Here is a 15,822-nt window from a genome sequence, read left to right as displayed (position 1 = left end):
TTTGCAGGAACGTGACAGGGAAGGACAAGCATGATTTCGTTATCAACAATTATCTTTAAACATAGGGTTTTGTAACTAATAGTAAAGACACTTGGTCACGCGACTACCTTTGGCTATACACTCATGTGCCTAGATTGTTTAGAAATTGCTTCAATTCAATGCAATAAATGTGCTTAATGGTCGGTTCAGTTTGAAACAACGACCGTTGGATCAAGATCTGGGTCTAAATTTTCAATCTCTACCTTTAAAAACAAACAGTTGAGATTGAAATCTCGCGACGATTGCAAATTTCGTTGAACATATTCAATGCATTTATTGAAGCAAGTTCTAAATTGTTCGCTAGGGGTTGCATGTGTATTTCCCGGTGGTATTGGGGCTTTTTCAGTAATCATTTTTCCTCTTTCATGAAAAGAAAAATAGAAAAAAGTAAAAATAAAGGCGGTGGCAACAAGTTAAAGGAAACCGTGGATGAGATCACGAGAGAAGAAGAAACTCGAGAAGAAAGAAAGAGACAAGAGTAATGGGACCCATGGTTTTTTTTAGTTTAGAAAATAAATATTTTGACTGTAATATTGTAAAATAGATGGACAAGAGTAACGGACTACTAACGGTGTTAAAAAGAAGGGGTCTTATGTGACACTAATTCTAAAGGATAACTCAAGGTTTTTTGAATATTTATTTTGTGTTTTTTTTGAATTTTGGAATTTCATTTCCAATTCTTCTTCTGGAACGAGGCTTCGACTGTAGCCTCCGTTCCTGCGAGTGATTTCTCTTCTTCATCTTTTCTATCTCCGGTGACCCAGTTCACTCGCCAAAGTTTGTTGCAGTGGTTCGTCTCTTCTCCATCTTCTTTCTCTGCGTTGTCCCATCTCACTCGGCAAAGTTCGCCGCAGCTAGTCTTCTGTCGATCTCTGTATTGTTTTCAGGGACTAGGGTCGTTTTTTGCGGATTCTCGTTTTATGGTTCTTTGATTTCCATGGCTTCTACAAGAGAATCAGACCCCTCGTTGGGGTTCCTTACTCGAAAGGAGACGGAGGTTAAACTCCCTCGACCCACCAGGGTTAAGAATAAAACTCCAGCTCCTATACAGATTACCGCCGAGCAGATTTTGAGGGAAGCTCGTGAACGTGAAGAAGCAGAAATTAGACCCCCTAAACAGAAGATAACTGACTCAGCCGAGCTTGCAGATTATCGTCTGCGCAAGCGCAAAGAATTCGAAGACTTAATCCGAAGAGTTCGATGGAACGTTGGAGTATGGATAAAGTATGCCCAATGGGAGGAATCCCAGAAGGATTTTGCTCGTGCTCGATCAGTCTGGGAAAGGGCTTTGGAGGTGGATTATCGAAACCACACTCTTTGGTTGAAATATGCGGAAGTCGAGATGAAGAACAAGTTCATCAATCATGCGAGGAACGTGTGGGATCGAGCCGTCACTCTTCTTCCTCGGGTCGATCAGCTTTGGTACAAGTACATTCATATGGAGGAGATGCTCGGTAATGTTGCTGGGGCTCGACAGATCTTCGAGCGGTGGATGCAATGGATGCCCGACCACCAAGGTTGGCTGTCTTACATTAAGTTCGAGCTTCGCTACAATGAGATTGAGCGAGCTAGAGCAATATTTGAAAGGTTTGTGCAGTGTCACCCCAGAGTTGGAGGTTGGATTCGATATTCTAAATTTGAGATGAAAAATGGAGAAGTGGCTAGAGCTAGGAACTGCTATGAGAGGGCTGTTGAGAGATTGGCAGATGATGAGGAGGCTGAACAGTTGTTTTTGGCATTTGCACAATTCGAAGAAATGTGCAAGGAGACAGAGAGAGCTAGGTGCATTTATAAATTTGCACTTGACCATATACCCAAGGGGAGCGCTGAGGATCTCTATAAAAAGTTTGTCGCATTTGAGAAACAGTTTGGTGATAAGCAGGGAATAGAGGATGCGATTGTGGGAAAGAGGAGATTCCAGTACGAAGAAGAGGTCAGAAAGAACCCTCTAAATTATGACACATGGTTTGACTATATCCGGCTTGAAGAAAGTGTGGAAAACAAGGACAGGACCAGGGAGGTATACGAGCGTGCTATTGCTAATGTTCCTCCAGCTGCAGAGAAGCGTTACTGGCAGCGGTACATTTACTTGTGGTATGTTTCCTGATGATATTGAGCTGTAAATTGCCATGTTTCAAGTTCCCTCTTAGGTATATTTGGCTTGTACTGATGGATGCATGTCGTTATCGTGTGTTTAAATGTGTTTCATTATAGGATCAATTATGCTTTATATGAGGAGCTTGATGCACAGGATATGGGGAGAACTAGAGAAGTCTACAGGTATTTTTTTCCGCTTTCGAGTAGTACCTGTCCTCTTTCCTTCGATTCAGTTGTATGCAATGTGCAAATGTTTTATAAATGATTAATTCTATAAAAATAAAAAATAAAAAAGCCCATCCCCAAGCTATTTGGAAAGTTTATGTCATTCATTCAAATGTATAAAAGCACCCCCCCCCCAAAAAAAAAAAATTAGAGATCTTTATTTTGAAAATAAAATTGTAAAAATATAATACAGTAGTAATGAATGGTGACCACTTACTGGTTGGCTCAGCATGAGATTATAACATGGTTATCCCCCTTGAAATGTGAATATTTGCCAAGTGATCCAGAGGTCCCCCAGCTGCATATCAAAGGTCACTCAAGTGGAGTTAGCCAAGTGAGTTTTAAGCTTAAGTTTTGGGTGATTATGGGTGGAATTATGATTTTGATTCCTTGGGGTAATTTTAAAATTGGACCTTATTGCTGCTATACATTTTTTTTGGGTGGGGGAGGGGGCAATATTGTTGAGTTTTTGCATGTTTGGCCTAATCTGTGAATTCCTCTTTATTGAGATGTGTCTCTAACTCAAAGATAAAACTCAGATTGCAAACCTGATTGGACATATCTGGCCATACTGGATGCTCCTTTAGTGTAAAATGGTGTTATCAGCCAATCTACTGAATCTGTAGCATCTGATCCATCTAATCCAATCCAGATATTTAAATCCTTGCTTTTGCATGGTACTGCACCAACTTAAACTTTTTGCTCTGTAAGTTTTTATAGTTCCAGAAAAAACTTTAAAAGGTGTTCATTATATCCCAATCATTGGTTTACATAAAAGGAATACACATGAACTTACTCCCTTGTATCTCTCTTTTGTTGGCAAATGGTAATGGTTTTTACATGGATAGATGTTCCTAATATCATTGGATTATGTCTTATTTGATTTGTTGCATAGGGAGTGCCTAAAGCTGATACCCCACGAGAAGTTCTCATTTGCCAAAATTTGGTTATTGGCTGCCCAATTTGAAATACGACAGAAAAATCTGAAGGCTGCTTGACTAATACTAGGAAATGCGATTGGGAAGGCCCCCAAAGATAAGGTATGTGTTGATGTTTTTTGTTTTGATAAACTATCACGTTTTTAAGAATGGTCTGTGCTTATATCCTTGCCTCTCAAAATCAGATATTTAAGAAATATATTGAGATAGAGCTGGCGCTTGGGAATATTGATCGTTGCCGAAAATTATATGAGAAGTATTTAGAATGGGCACCAGAGAACTGCTATGCGTGGAGCAAATATGCTGAGCTGGAAAAGTCTTTGAGTGAAACAGAAAGGGCTAGATCTATTTTTGAGCTTGCAATTGCCCAACCTGCACTGGATTTGCCAGAATTATTGTGGAAGGTATGGTTTTGGAATTACTTTATAGGCGTACAAACTTAGGACATTACTTTTACATCTCAACTCAACTTAGTTTTATCCATTCAATTGTGGAAGTTATGGTGCGGGGGTTACAATACTTTATTCTTAGTTTCTAGGTTATGTGAATCCTGGTTTTCCATTCAACTCTATGAGAAGTCTTAGCATTGTTAAGTGAAAGTCAATCCATGCTTTTTTCTCTCTACTACCCAGATTACTTTGGGCTGTCCTAATTCTTTTCCCTAGTCTTTAGTCTTTACCAATGTACTATTATCTTGCCACCCTGGTGCATTTTGCTACCATTTTTTGTACATGTACTCATATCATGATTAGGGACATATCTGTACTTTCCAGTGGCCCCTGTTCTCTTTATTTGAAAAAAGAAGAATAGAATGGAAACTCCCCATTCACTTTATTCTTTGGCTCCAATCGCACATCTGATGGCTTGGCAGAGGTTATCCATAGCTTCGGGAATTGTTTTTATTGGTTGATGCAGTACACTTATTTGCGCTAGTGCAGTATAAAAGGTTCTTTGAATCCTGAATTTTGGAGTTGGCTGTTGCATTTCATATTTATTGAGCCAATTCTTGCCTACCCTCACCTCCCCCCCCCCCACCAAGAAAGAAAAAAAAAGAAAAAAAGAAAAAGAAAAAGAAAAAAGTTTTTGGCCCCAAAGGATGTCATGTTGTGTGTGTCTCTGGTGATCATATGATTTTATAAGTGTGACAGCTGGGTAGACATAAGTAATACACTAAATAGATTTTAGACATCTTTTTATGGTTGTCAATTTGATGCGTAATTTTGTATATCCTGTGTCGTTGTTTGGGGTTATGATAAATCTTCAGTTGTAATCAACTACTCATACATTTCTTCAATAGAATTGTAGTCTATTGTTTTTGCTGATATTAAGGGTGGGGGAATTTGGAGGGGTTTTGCAGAAACAAAAAGGTTATGGGATTATGTTGGAAAGAGGTGATTAGTAGCCATAGGAGGTACATAGAACTAATAAACAAGATTTACCATGTAATACATTCCAATTTTCTTACTTGGAAACTTTAGGAATAAGAGATTGAGAAGTATGCTTGGCAGTTGACTGCCAGAATATTGTCTTTCTCCAAATTGTCACGCATCATTCCCTTCTGCTTAACAACAAAGAAATAGGATGTGTTTCTACCCTCAGAATTCCAATATATGGTTAGCCCATTCTCCATCTCTTCCTCTTCTATCTCTTTCCCAAGATTGATTCTCCATTGTCAGATTCCTCAAATAAGCTTATAGATTATCTCTATTATTATCGAGCACAAGGTAGCACCACTGTAACTTATGGACTCTATCTCGACTGTCATTGTGAGATGGTAAAACCAGTGATTCAGCTACAAGGCTGGCCGAAACCAGCCTGGATACTGAGATTTCAAACCTTGTTCACTGGATGGAATCTCATCATGTGAATAAGGCCAGCCTCAAAACCAAGATTTTGAACCTTGTGCACTGGATGGAATCTCATTGTGTGAATAAGTCATTGGCTTCTGAAATATTTTATGGTTGCCTTCCATGATGACTCATATATTTGTCTATACTAGATTTTGATTATCTTTTTATGTTTCTTTATAATTTTTAATTAGTTTCTTTTCTGGAGCAAATAACCACACACACAAACCCCAAAAAAAAGGAAAAAACAGACGGTGAAAATTTCCGGTACTAATATTCCTTAGCAAACAGGCATACATTGATTTTGACATATCAGAAGGTGAGTACGAAAGAACCAGACAACTGTATGAAAGGCTGCTGGATCGAACCAAAGACTTAAAGGTTTGGATTAGCTATGCAAAGTTTGAAGCTTCTCTTGCTTTGCAAGGGGAGGACAGAGAGGACAGTGGTAAAATTATGGCAGAGGAGAATGATTTTTCTTCCATTCAAGAACACAAGAAGCAATGCCTTCAACGTGCTAGAAGTAAGCAAAGCTAAATGGCTATATTGTTTTTGAAATTCTGATGCACAGTTGCAATCTAGGTGTTGATCATTTTGTCACTCACAGGGGTCTTCAAAAGGGCAGTCAACTACTTCAGAACATCTGCACCTGAACTGAAAGAGGAAAGGGCCATGCTTTTGGAAGAGTGGAATGCAATGGAAAAGAGCTTTGGCACCATTGGAGATGAAAATCTAGTCAAGAATAAATTACCAAAGAAGCTCAAAAAGAAGAGACCTGTGCAATCTGAGGATGGTCCAGCTGGGTATGTCCATCTTTCTGTTGCTTTGTTTTCTGAAAGGGTATCATGCATAATCCAAGTATATAATAATGCAATGAAAGATATATTTGAAGACCTTGGAGTTGGCTGAGTAGCTAGCATCTCATTCATTGGGATTTGTTGGGCCTGCATGAAAATTTTCTATAATGTTCTATAGCTAGGATGGTTCTGATTTTGATGATCTTTGCAGGTTTGAAGAGTATTATGACTACCTCTTCCCAGAGGAGACTTTGGCTCCAAATCTCAAAATCTTGGAAGCTGCTTACAAGTGGAAAAAGCAAAAAGTTGGTTCAGAGGACAATTCGTAAGGAAATCCCATTTGTTCGTGTCCGTTGGCACTTCTTTTCATTTTGTTGTGTCGGGTTATCTGTCTTTAGAAGTACTGTTGATGTTGCATCTCTTCTTATGGGGGTTGGAGAATAGTGTTGATCTGCGATGGGAGTTCTCTCAATTGTAAATATATAGTGAAAGCAGTAGAATTGAATGATGGGGATCAGTCTATTTCTAGACCACCTGAATGGCAACGCCGTCTACTGATCTGCAATGGCTTGACTCAATTGTAAATATCTAGCTGGATGGATCTCTCCAATTCTTCACATCATCAGCAACTGCCATCAAACACGAGCGGCTGCAAGAGATGGAACATAAACACTTTTTTGAGATCTTGAATGATTGTGTCATGCAGATATAGGGATCTCATTATCCTGTTCAGTTTGTGGACAGCTGCCCAAAATGATGCGTGAAGGAAGACTGTGCCGGTACCAAAAAGACAGCAAATAAAGCTTACTCCGCACCAGAGAAGTGGGGAAGGACTAAGGCACTGAAAGATGTGAACCAAGGGCGGTGAGCAGGCTAGGCGGCAATGATGGTAAAGAAAAGACTGGCTACAATGAGGGAGGTGCTCCACTGATTGATTACACCTTCCTTATCCGACAGGGAACTGCTTGGACTTGACATCTTCATCTCTTTTGGGGGTTGTCTTTAGAAGTCTAGTGAATACAGTAGAATTGAATGATGGGTAAGTCTAGTTTATCTGTTTTGCTGTACATTATAGGGTGTCTGATGGATTTCACTTAAATGTCAGATGCTTCTCTGCTCTGCTCTAGAGGTGGCTTGAACGAAATGTAACTGATTATATTGAAGGCACTTTCAGGTGATGAATACGAATAAGGTCTGTATGGGGTTGATGTACCCCTGCCTTTGCAAGAATTTCACACATAAAATGCTGAAATCTTCTGTTGTGTCGTTGTTGTTTTCCTTTCTTACCGGCAAAAAAACACAGCTTGTATCCATTCCCAGAAAATGATTATTTTACCAATTTCAAAACCGTGTACATTGAATTTCCAATATTTCGGAACATATTTTCATACAAGTCAAATCTGAATTTTCAGGCTTTAAAAGTACATTAAAAATTACATCCACATTTAGTTTCTACAATCATAATAAAAAAGGGATGCAGAAGTCTAAGAAATGTCTATACCCAGTAACTCCATTATTCGCCTCCCTTTTCCCCAGAAAACGTTTAAAACGGAAAGAAAGAAGGATATCGTTGTTAGAGAGTTGGGATTGAGGGTAACCATCCAAAACAAGAACAGATTGAGGTTCTGCCATCATAAGAATAAGAATCATTCTTGACCCCTTGAAGTCCAGCCCCGAGGGATTGAACAACCTGAGACCAATGGAGATAAGCAAAGGAACAAACACGAAGCACAGACGGAGACCAAAGAGGAAACATGTCCAGGACAGAGAGAACTTGAATTCTAGCATATGAATAGTTGATCCAAGTCTTAAGGTCACTTTTGGATTCAAAACCTCTCCTGCACTTGGCACTTAGGGTGGAGAAGACAGATACTCAAGTACTCGACTAGACAAAATATGATTACTTCAATTCATCTGTTTGACTGCAGCACATTTAAAAGTTCTTGATAGTATCATATACCATAGGTTCAACCTTCAAGTAACTAAAATTGCAATTTTGTTTTCTCATTTGATAATTAAAATAGCAGGGAAGAAGGTTTCTTTTGTGGGTCACTGCTCCTAATCTTTTTATTGGCTAATGACAGGACCAGTCCTCCGAGTCTTATATTAATCCCACAACTGTATACCAGGTCACAATGGAGTAAAACGAAAACTGTTCAATCAGTCACCAAAAGCAATGAAGAACATTAAACACCCTCACGTCAGCGACCCTAAAAATATCAGGAATCAAACTCATGATTTCACCCTTCCTTGTACATAGGTCCCTTGCCAACTCGACTACCTCCTTTAGCTAGGTCAGTACTCTTATCCACCATGACTGCATTTTAGTTGGCTAAACCACTCAAGAAATAAGAAGGCATTGTGCTTCAAAAAATAAGGAGAATTGTGTGATTCAGATCTCTCAACTCTAAAGTTCCATAAATAAGCATTACAGTACACTTCCATCCTGAGATGAGCGGGAAAACAGTGGGTTGGTGTTTAACACCAAAAAATGCCCTATGTGAGGGGAAGTATGACATCCTAAAACCTAACTCCACAACCAAAATATACAGAACCTAGCGAGGCTGCTAAATTAAACACCTAAAAGAGAAAGGACAGAACACAACATTTTTGAGAAGGGGAGAGCAGAGGGGGGTTGGGGGACTATTTATATTTACTTACAGGAAGGAACTGATTTCCCTCTTTTCTCAGCCATATTGTGGAGCGAGTCCTCTTCACATGATCCACGAAAAGAACATGCCTGTCATTTAAACGTAGCAGTGTCAGAAAGACAAATATTAATATCATGATTTGAACTTTGTAATGTCAAAAGTAAATACTAGAATGCAAATCTGCCATTAAATTTTAAATATAACATCTGAATGCCCATCCCATGAAGCCAAGCAAGTAGAGATTACAGAATATGAGTTGATGGATGAGAGAGAGAGAGAGAGGACCATGATCATGTCCTCTTTCATGGGGGGGGGGGGCAACTCTTGGCGCGATGGTCGGAGGACCACGGTTGTAGCATGAGGTCATAGTACCGAAACAGTCTCTCAACAAAAATTGCTGGGGTAAGGCTGCTTAGGAAAATCCCATGGACTCTGCTTGTGCGGAAGCCTTTGGCACTGGTTCACCCTTTAGTTTATAAGAAGTGTCTTTTTCATTAAGAAAATAATGTGCTAAGCATGTTCCCCAGCCAATACCCACCTTTCATACTCCAGTTTCTGTATGACTATTCCATTGAGTAGAAGCTCTGAACTGTATATTGATGCTCCTGCAAGCCCAACCCACAAAAATGCCATCTCAGGTTACAAAAGTTCCAAGAACTTAACTTCACGATTTAACATTTGAAGACGGAAACAATGACAGATCTTTACCTTTCTCAAGCAAAGGCACACAAACAGCATAATCTTCTTCAGAAGAAAGCACCAGCAGATTATCAGGAACTTTATCATCCTTAACTGCAGATCTTCCAATTCTTTCCACCGCCTGAGAAGCAATTCAAGAACTTAACAATGAGTCAATAGTTTGGAAGGTAAATTGAATTTTTCTGGGGGGATGACAAGTGGAATATAAATAGGGATCCCCTCCCCCCCCCCCCCCCTTAAAACCATGAAAAGGTGATGGATGTAAGATGGAGAACAATATCATAATTATGCATCATGTAATGAAGACTAAAATGCTAAAAATGAAAGGTTTAGATCAATCCATAACTAATAAGGTAACATAAACTGATCAAGAATTAATTACGAAACATACTCAAACAAGACTCTACTAAGATAATCCAAATGCCTATAACTACAACAAATAATAACAACTAAAATAAAGACAGTTTGGCGCAGGACTGAATGGGAGAAAGGGGGAAAGAGATAGCACAATCACACTCTCAAAGAGAACTTAAAAATCTAATAAAATTTCAGTGAAACATAGGTACCTGACCACCAACTGCCTTGACCAAGCTTGCAATCAACTCCTTACCAGGTGTTACATTCGGAGTAATGAAGACTAGTTTATCCTGCAGCAACATTATAGCGGAGGCGGAAGTGGAACGATCAAAACGAGATTAAATAGGCCAATTCCAATTCAAACCCCTTACGATATATAGTTTAACCATTAAAACATTTCACACCAACCTTTAAAAGTGGACATTGGCTTGCACGTGCCAATGAAACTGGCATACTGAAACCAATCTCCTTTTCCTTTTTGAAATCCCTTAGTATGTAATTTTTCTCATCAATAAAGGACCTTGCTTGCCTGCAGCTCTCAAGCCACATATGTGTCACCACTGGCTTACCCAGAGCAATTGCTTCTAACATATTTCTTGTACGGACAAATTTATCAGCTACAAAGTGTGTGGCATCAGAAGAAGAAGAGGCAAGTGGAACATCTAAGCGTGCCAAAATCTGTAAAAGCGAAATCAAATGTCAACATCTAGTTTATGACTTCAATAGTTGCCCGCATATGATAAGGCAGCACACACACTCACAAAGCACACATCTACCTTTTTCTGCTGCTTAATTATATCCTCATCCAAGTGATGGCTGAACAATACTCGGATACTGGTTATATTTCTTCTTCTTCTCAAATCTTTTAATGCAGGAATAGGTACTGCTTCAGTGGCACCTAATCTTGTAAGCTCTCTCTTGAGGCACGATTTTGATAAGCTCTTTCTACAGGACTGGTTGGGATATCCCTTGCCAAAACAAACAGGTGATGCTGCATTTATGGGTGTGGTACATGGAGAATGAGATGGGGTAGCTTTTGCACTTGGTGATGCTTCTAACTTAGCATTTCCTTCATGTTCAGTAGATTCATCTTTCTTGTCAGACTCCAAGAGGGCCTTGGCTCCAATCTGACTTTTAAGGATAAAATTTCCATTTACATCCAGTGAATCCAAGTTACCAACAGCATCAGCAAAACCAGAATGGTTTTGCCTGGATGACTTGTCTTCAGCCTTCCTTTCTGCAGAGGACAAAGATGGACAAGGGTATGCAGCAGATCGTGTTTTCCTCTTGAGATCTGGTTTGTTACAAGATTGATTATTAACTACTTTCCCATTAATTATTGGGGATGGGTCATTAGGGTTATCAACCTTAACTGTGTGTCTTGACATGTATCTACGTGTTCTTCTTCCTTTCGGGCACTTCAATGCACCTATTTTCAAACAACTGGCTGTAGCAGATAATTCTTCACGTGTACCAAGACCTATTTCCGCTTCTTGACTGACATTACCTTTATTGGCTTCACCAAGTTGATGCGAATCTAATTTAGAATGTTTTTCTGCATGAATCCATAAATCAGATGCATACACATCTAAACTTCTCCTTTTCCTTTTGTCCTCCAAAACAGAAACCTTCAATGTGCCATCTTTCCCTCCAGAATCATCAAATGAGTTCTTAGTTTTTTTCAGTGAACTCACTGCTATGGACTGCCTAGTCCGATGAGCAACAGGTGTGGTAGTTCCATATTCCTCTTGGTGTCGCCTTTTACTAAGGGTAGGATGTCCATTTGTAGCAGCAGAACTACTTTTACCAGCATCCTCAACATGAGGCCTCTTTATACTTTCCACCGTCTTTCTTTCCAGAACAAGTTTAGACGATCTTCTGACTGAGCTTTTAGTCCCATTGACAGCTTTCCCAGAATGCATTTGTCGCTTACTACTAAACTTGTTTCTCCTCAACTTTGGTTCTATTTCTGAATCTGAAGAAACTTTCACTGTACGCTTCTTACTGCATTTATGAGATGAAGCGAGAGTCTCTTTGCTTGATTTGGATTCAACCCTCTTCCTTTGTTTTGGTTGCCTCATATGGCCGACAGAACCAGGAGGACGAGCCCTTTTTTTAGGGGAAACATGTTTTAAATAAGGCATGACTTCTGCCACTTGATGTGCATCAGTCGCATTTTCATTCAAAGGGTCTCCATAGCATAAGGCTTCGATTGCTTCAGCAGCCATTTGTGTATCAAAACCAACTTCATATGCACCTGGTGACTCTGAGCAATTAACAGGTGCATCCAAAATCTTCCCCGGAGATTCTACGCATAACTGCTTATCTAACTCCCCCACAAGATTCTTTTTGGTTTTTGTTTCAGCTAAGTGCATCGCTTTAGAATTGTGCATCATTAACCTTGAGTCTGAATGCGTTAAACCAATATTCTTCTGAAGGTGGTTGAACACTTTTTCCATCTGTCCAGGCTCTTCAATCAGGTCTCTGCCTGCCTCATGCCTCGAGTTCCGGGGTTGGGTAAGAGATCTCCTGTGGACCTCTTCTCCAAAGAATAAATTTTTCATCTTTGTGAAGAAATGTCCTCCTCCTTCGTCCTCACGGCTGTCAATCCAGTCATAGACTCCCACAACCCCAACTGGTTTATGACTGGGTCTCTTAAACAAACTTAGAGATCCTTTTGCTTTTGCAACAGGAGGCAACTTCCCCTTGATGGTTGTTTCTTGGTCGACATCCTTAGATAATTCAACATTATTGACGAACAGAAACTTATCTACAACATCCAGTGCATTGGCTTGAGACTGTTCACCAGGTTCTTGAGACCCAATATAGCTTAACCCCATAGATTCAAGATCATCAGCAACCAATTGAGTTGGTTCTGTGCCCCCATCCTTGGCAGCACTATCACAGTTTGGTCCATTAGTTTCAGCAAGTGAATCATCATCTTTGAAAAGTTTCCTCGCTGTTGTATTACCCACTGTGCCCTTGGTTGCATTCCCTTTCTTTGAGTTACCATTGCATCTCCAGTTGTCATAGTTGTAAACAACTTCCAATCCAAATTGAGTGTTACTTGGGTCAGAAGTTGGCAAGATTTGAGTTCCTTCACATGTTATATTGCCAACAACCTGACCAGAATCCCTTAAAGATGCTGCAACATCAACAAGAAAAGAGAAACAAAATGCACATTAAGTAGGCAATTTCTAACTATACATTCACTTACTAATCCACTTATAACCAAACATGCAGCAAATGCCCTATTAAACCAACATGCACACACAAGGTTTCCCAGAACGCCCAATAGAAATAACACAGCTAGTCATTCTGGTATTTAAAGCAAGTAAAAGATATTCATGACTCATGAGTGGAACATTTCTCCCATTAACTCCATCTTATATGAGGGTGAATTTTCTGCACCATTTTTGGATGGGCATTTATCCCATCTGATTGCACTATATGTGGCCATGAGCATGCATGGCTCTGCATTCTTAAAACCACATTCAGGAACTCAGTTTGGTTTGAAACTCTTTAGAAGAGATTTCAACTTGTTCAAGTTACAAGAGAGTGAACATCAACTTAATGGCTTCAACAATTTTCACAACTTCGAACTGGACTTGGTGAAAATAGCAAGAAACAAAGATAGAGTTAGCTAATGAAAATGTCACAACATGCTAATTTAATCAAAGATAAAAATAAAGAAAACTGAAGTAAAATCTACCCTCGTTCTTCATATAAGATAAAAAAGGACAACACTAAATTGGTCCATTTACTCAGAAAAATCCAAGGTGGTGCATTTTTTTGACTGGTAACATGCTTAGCCATTTAAGTGGGTTTTTGACCATGTTTGGGTCTGAAACTAAGTATAAACCTTATATTGTGCCTCTGACCACAATGGCACTATGAGACTCGGTGAAAACTAAGTTCAAACAGGAGTTTTGACTTCAGAACATAAATTGTTAATGCTACGGTGTACTAAAATATTAAAATACCCTATTCTACAGAAAATTTATTAACAGAAAGCAATCAAATCACAGACTTGATGTAAACAGTTTTTTCCCCCCTTCTTCCTTTTTGATGAATGATGTAGAAATCCTCAATAACCATTAGAAATTTGGAAACCATCAACTCATACAATGGACAAAGTCGTGTAACACAAATTAAATTCACACCCAACCAACATTTTTTGAACAGAGAAAAATTCCCCTAGGCTTGCATTTTTTTAATTCTAAAACTTGTTGTAGCTATTTCACAGAGCAAGTAGCAATGATAATCTCCAACTGCTATGACAAATTCCCCGTAAAAACGAAGATCAGAATTGATGTTGCAGCAAACCAAGAATCTAGAGCACCAAGGGGGTTGAGTTGGTCAAATTCTGTCAAGATCTCGACCAACTTTGTTAGGACATGTCACATTGTGTGGTCCCTAATAAGTTGGACAGACACTTGGATGCGAAGTGACAAAGGCATCCACATAAACAGTGCCTTAAAAACAATCCAGCTGATTCACCTTTCAGAAAGCACTCCCTGGGAGCAAACTGGAAAAGTTTATAATCAGGTTGACCTCCATCCCAACTCTTCCTGTCACCCACCCCCAACACTACACCACCACCCAAAAAAGAAAACCATGGGTATCAGTTCAATATTTTCATAAGAATGAGTTTGATTTTTGGGTTCAAGCTCATTCACAATAATTGAGTCACCTTTGCAGCTCCCTGAGTGTAATCACACATAGAGAAACGTATGCTAGCCTAATACCTGACTTCAATAGAATTAACTACCATCCAAGCCAGATCCTGTACTTTAGACAAGTGACATGAAGGCACAACCTTGGCATATCAACTCTAAAGCAAGTTCTAAGCAATCACAATTATCAAGTGACCTAACAAATGCTTTCACGCTGGACACCTTACATAGTAACCATAAAATAGATGACAAGCTGAAAAATCAGTTAAAAGAAAAACATATTAAAAGGCAATCTGCTTTACAAATAGAACAAATAAATAAACAGACTTAATAGTAACATCGCATTGTTCCTCTTAATGAGAGTTTGGAAGAGACCTGAACCATGGTCATCGTTGGTTGAGGCATCAGAATCCATCACATAGTCTTTCTCCGCCTGATAATTGAAATGACTGAGTTGTTTTTCCTGCTCTACAACTTCATCCCCTAGTCCTCGTTCAGGGCCATCATCATCATCTACATCACTTAATACTAGGGTTCCATTTGTTCCTTGACTATCACTGTCGGCCAACACCTGATCATCACACCCATTCACCAACTGAGTCATATCGCCCCAATCCTGATAATCCAATACTTGTGTTTCATCACCAACATTTAACAACTGGGTTTCAGCCAAGGCGATATCATCTGGAACGGTATCGTGAAAAGGTACGGTACACTCTAAAGTCTCCAAACCACCGCCACTTTCATCGTCTGATTCACCGCCTACGTTTCGTTAACAATTAACAGCGATGTTCATAAAAAAAGGAAATTTTTTTGTGAAATCAAAACTTTAGAGACAAAGTGAGGGTCCATTACCGGAAGAGGAGATAGAGGGAGACTGAGTGTCGGCGTCACTATCCATACCATCTGTAACAGAATTCTTTTCATCTGCTCCAACAGAAGCCATCTCAGTTACCTTCCGTGCAAACGACTGAAACACCAAGATTACAAACAAAACCCTTAGAAAGTAAGAGAGATGAACAGAGAAGAGTTTGATCAATTATTCCATTACTTATATAACAGGTGAGGCATTCACAGGATGAAAAGGAAGCGATGACATGCCTGGTGTAATCAGCAACGTAATGCGGGAGAATGGTTAAACGGAGAAGATGATGGATCTGCGATTTCTAGTGCAAACAGAAAAACTGAAAGAAAATCAATGATGAAGAAAACATGAGGATGGGGGACTGGTTTGAAAGATTCAAGATTTGGAGGGAAACACAAAAACAAAGCGACGACAGATTCTGATTGGGATGATGGCCTCTGCTCTGCCTCCCCTACAACTTCTTTGTTGCTAAACACAAACACTAATGCCGCGACCAATTTTCCTTTTTTCTTTGTTTTCCCCTTTACTCCCTCTCTGAGATAGAAATGCCGCGAATTTTTTATGGCGCCACTATTTGGGGTTTTTTTTCTATTTGATCAAATATTAGTCACTTCCCAAAATCACATGTCTT

At 39.4% G+C, this 15,822-nt stretch overlaps 2 protein-coding genes across 3 annotated transcripts; one reads left to right on the top strand and one right to left on the bottom strand.

The window, feature by feature from the left end:
• The first annotated feature begins 691 nt into the window (after positions 1–691).
• LOC149019349 (uncharacterized) lies at positions 692–7,593 on the top strand. Its single transcript, XM_089153379.1, is given in 7 exon segments — positions 692–2,133; positions 2,254–2,319; positions 3,257–3,401; positions 3,485–3,703; positions 5,438–5,669; positions 5,754–5,949; positions 6,155–7,593. Coding segments are annotated over 7 exon segments (2,133 nt in total). The 5' UTR covers positions 692–976; the 3' UTR covers positions 6,273–7,593.
• A 53-nt stretch (positions 7,594–7,646) lies between these two features.
• LOC149019348 (uncharacterized) lies at positions 7,647–15,688 on the bottom strand. 2 transcript variants are annotated; one of them, XM_089153376.1, is made up of 8 exons: positions 15,182–15,688; positions 14,702–15,088; positions 10,427–12,795; positions 10,059–10,328; positions 9,860–9,940; positions 9,303–9,414; positions 9,133–9,199; positions 7,647–8,683 (listed from the first exon to the last, which is right to left on the bottom strand). In XM_089153376.1, exons 1-8 carry the CDS (start codon positions 15,270–15,272, stop codon positions 8,587–8,589), a joined length of 3,474 nt encoding a protein of 1,157 aa, XP_089009502.1. In that variant the 5' UTR covers positions 15,273–15,688; the 3' UTR covers positions 7,647–8,586. The 2 variants fall into 2 exon arrangements, with proteins under 2 accessions (XP_089009502.1, XP_089009504.1); XM_089153378.1 differs by having other exon boundaries at positions 14,702–15,076.
• Between the last annotated feature and the right edge of the window lie 134 nt (positions 15,689–15,822).

The sequence above is a fragment of the Hakea prostrata genome, chromosome 4 (genome assembly GCF_041222555.1).
Source record: "Hakea prostrata isolate BN-2017 chromosome 4, UWA_Hpros_2, whole genome shotgun sequence".
In the NCBI taxonomy this organism is placed as follows: Eukaryota; Viridiplantae; Streptophyta; class Magnoliopsida; order Proteales; family Proteaceae; genus Hakea; species Hakea prostrata.
The sequence above is the reverse complement of the archived record's forward strand: the minus strand, read 5'-3'. Positions and strand labels throughout refer to the sequence as shown.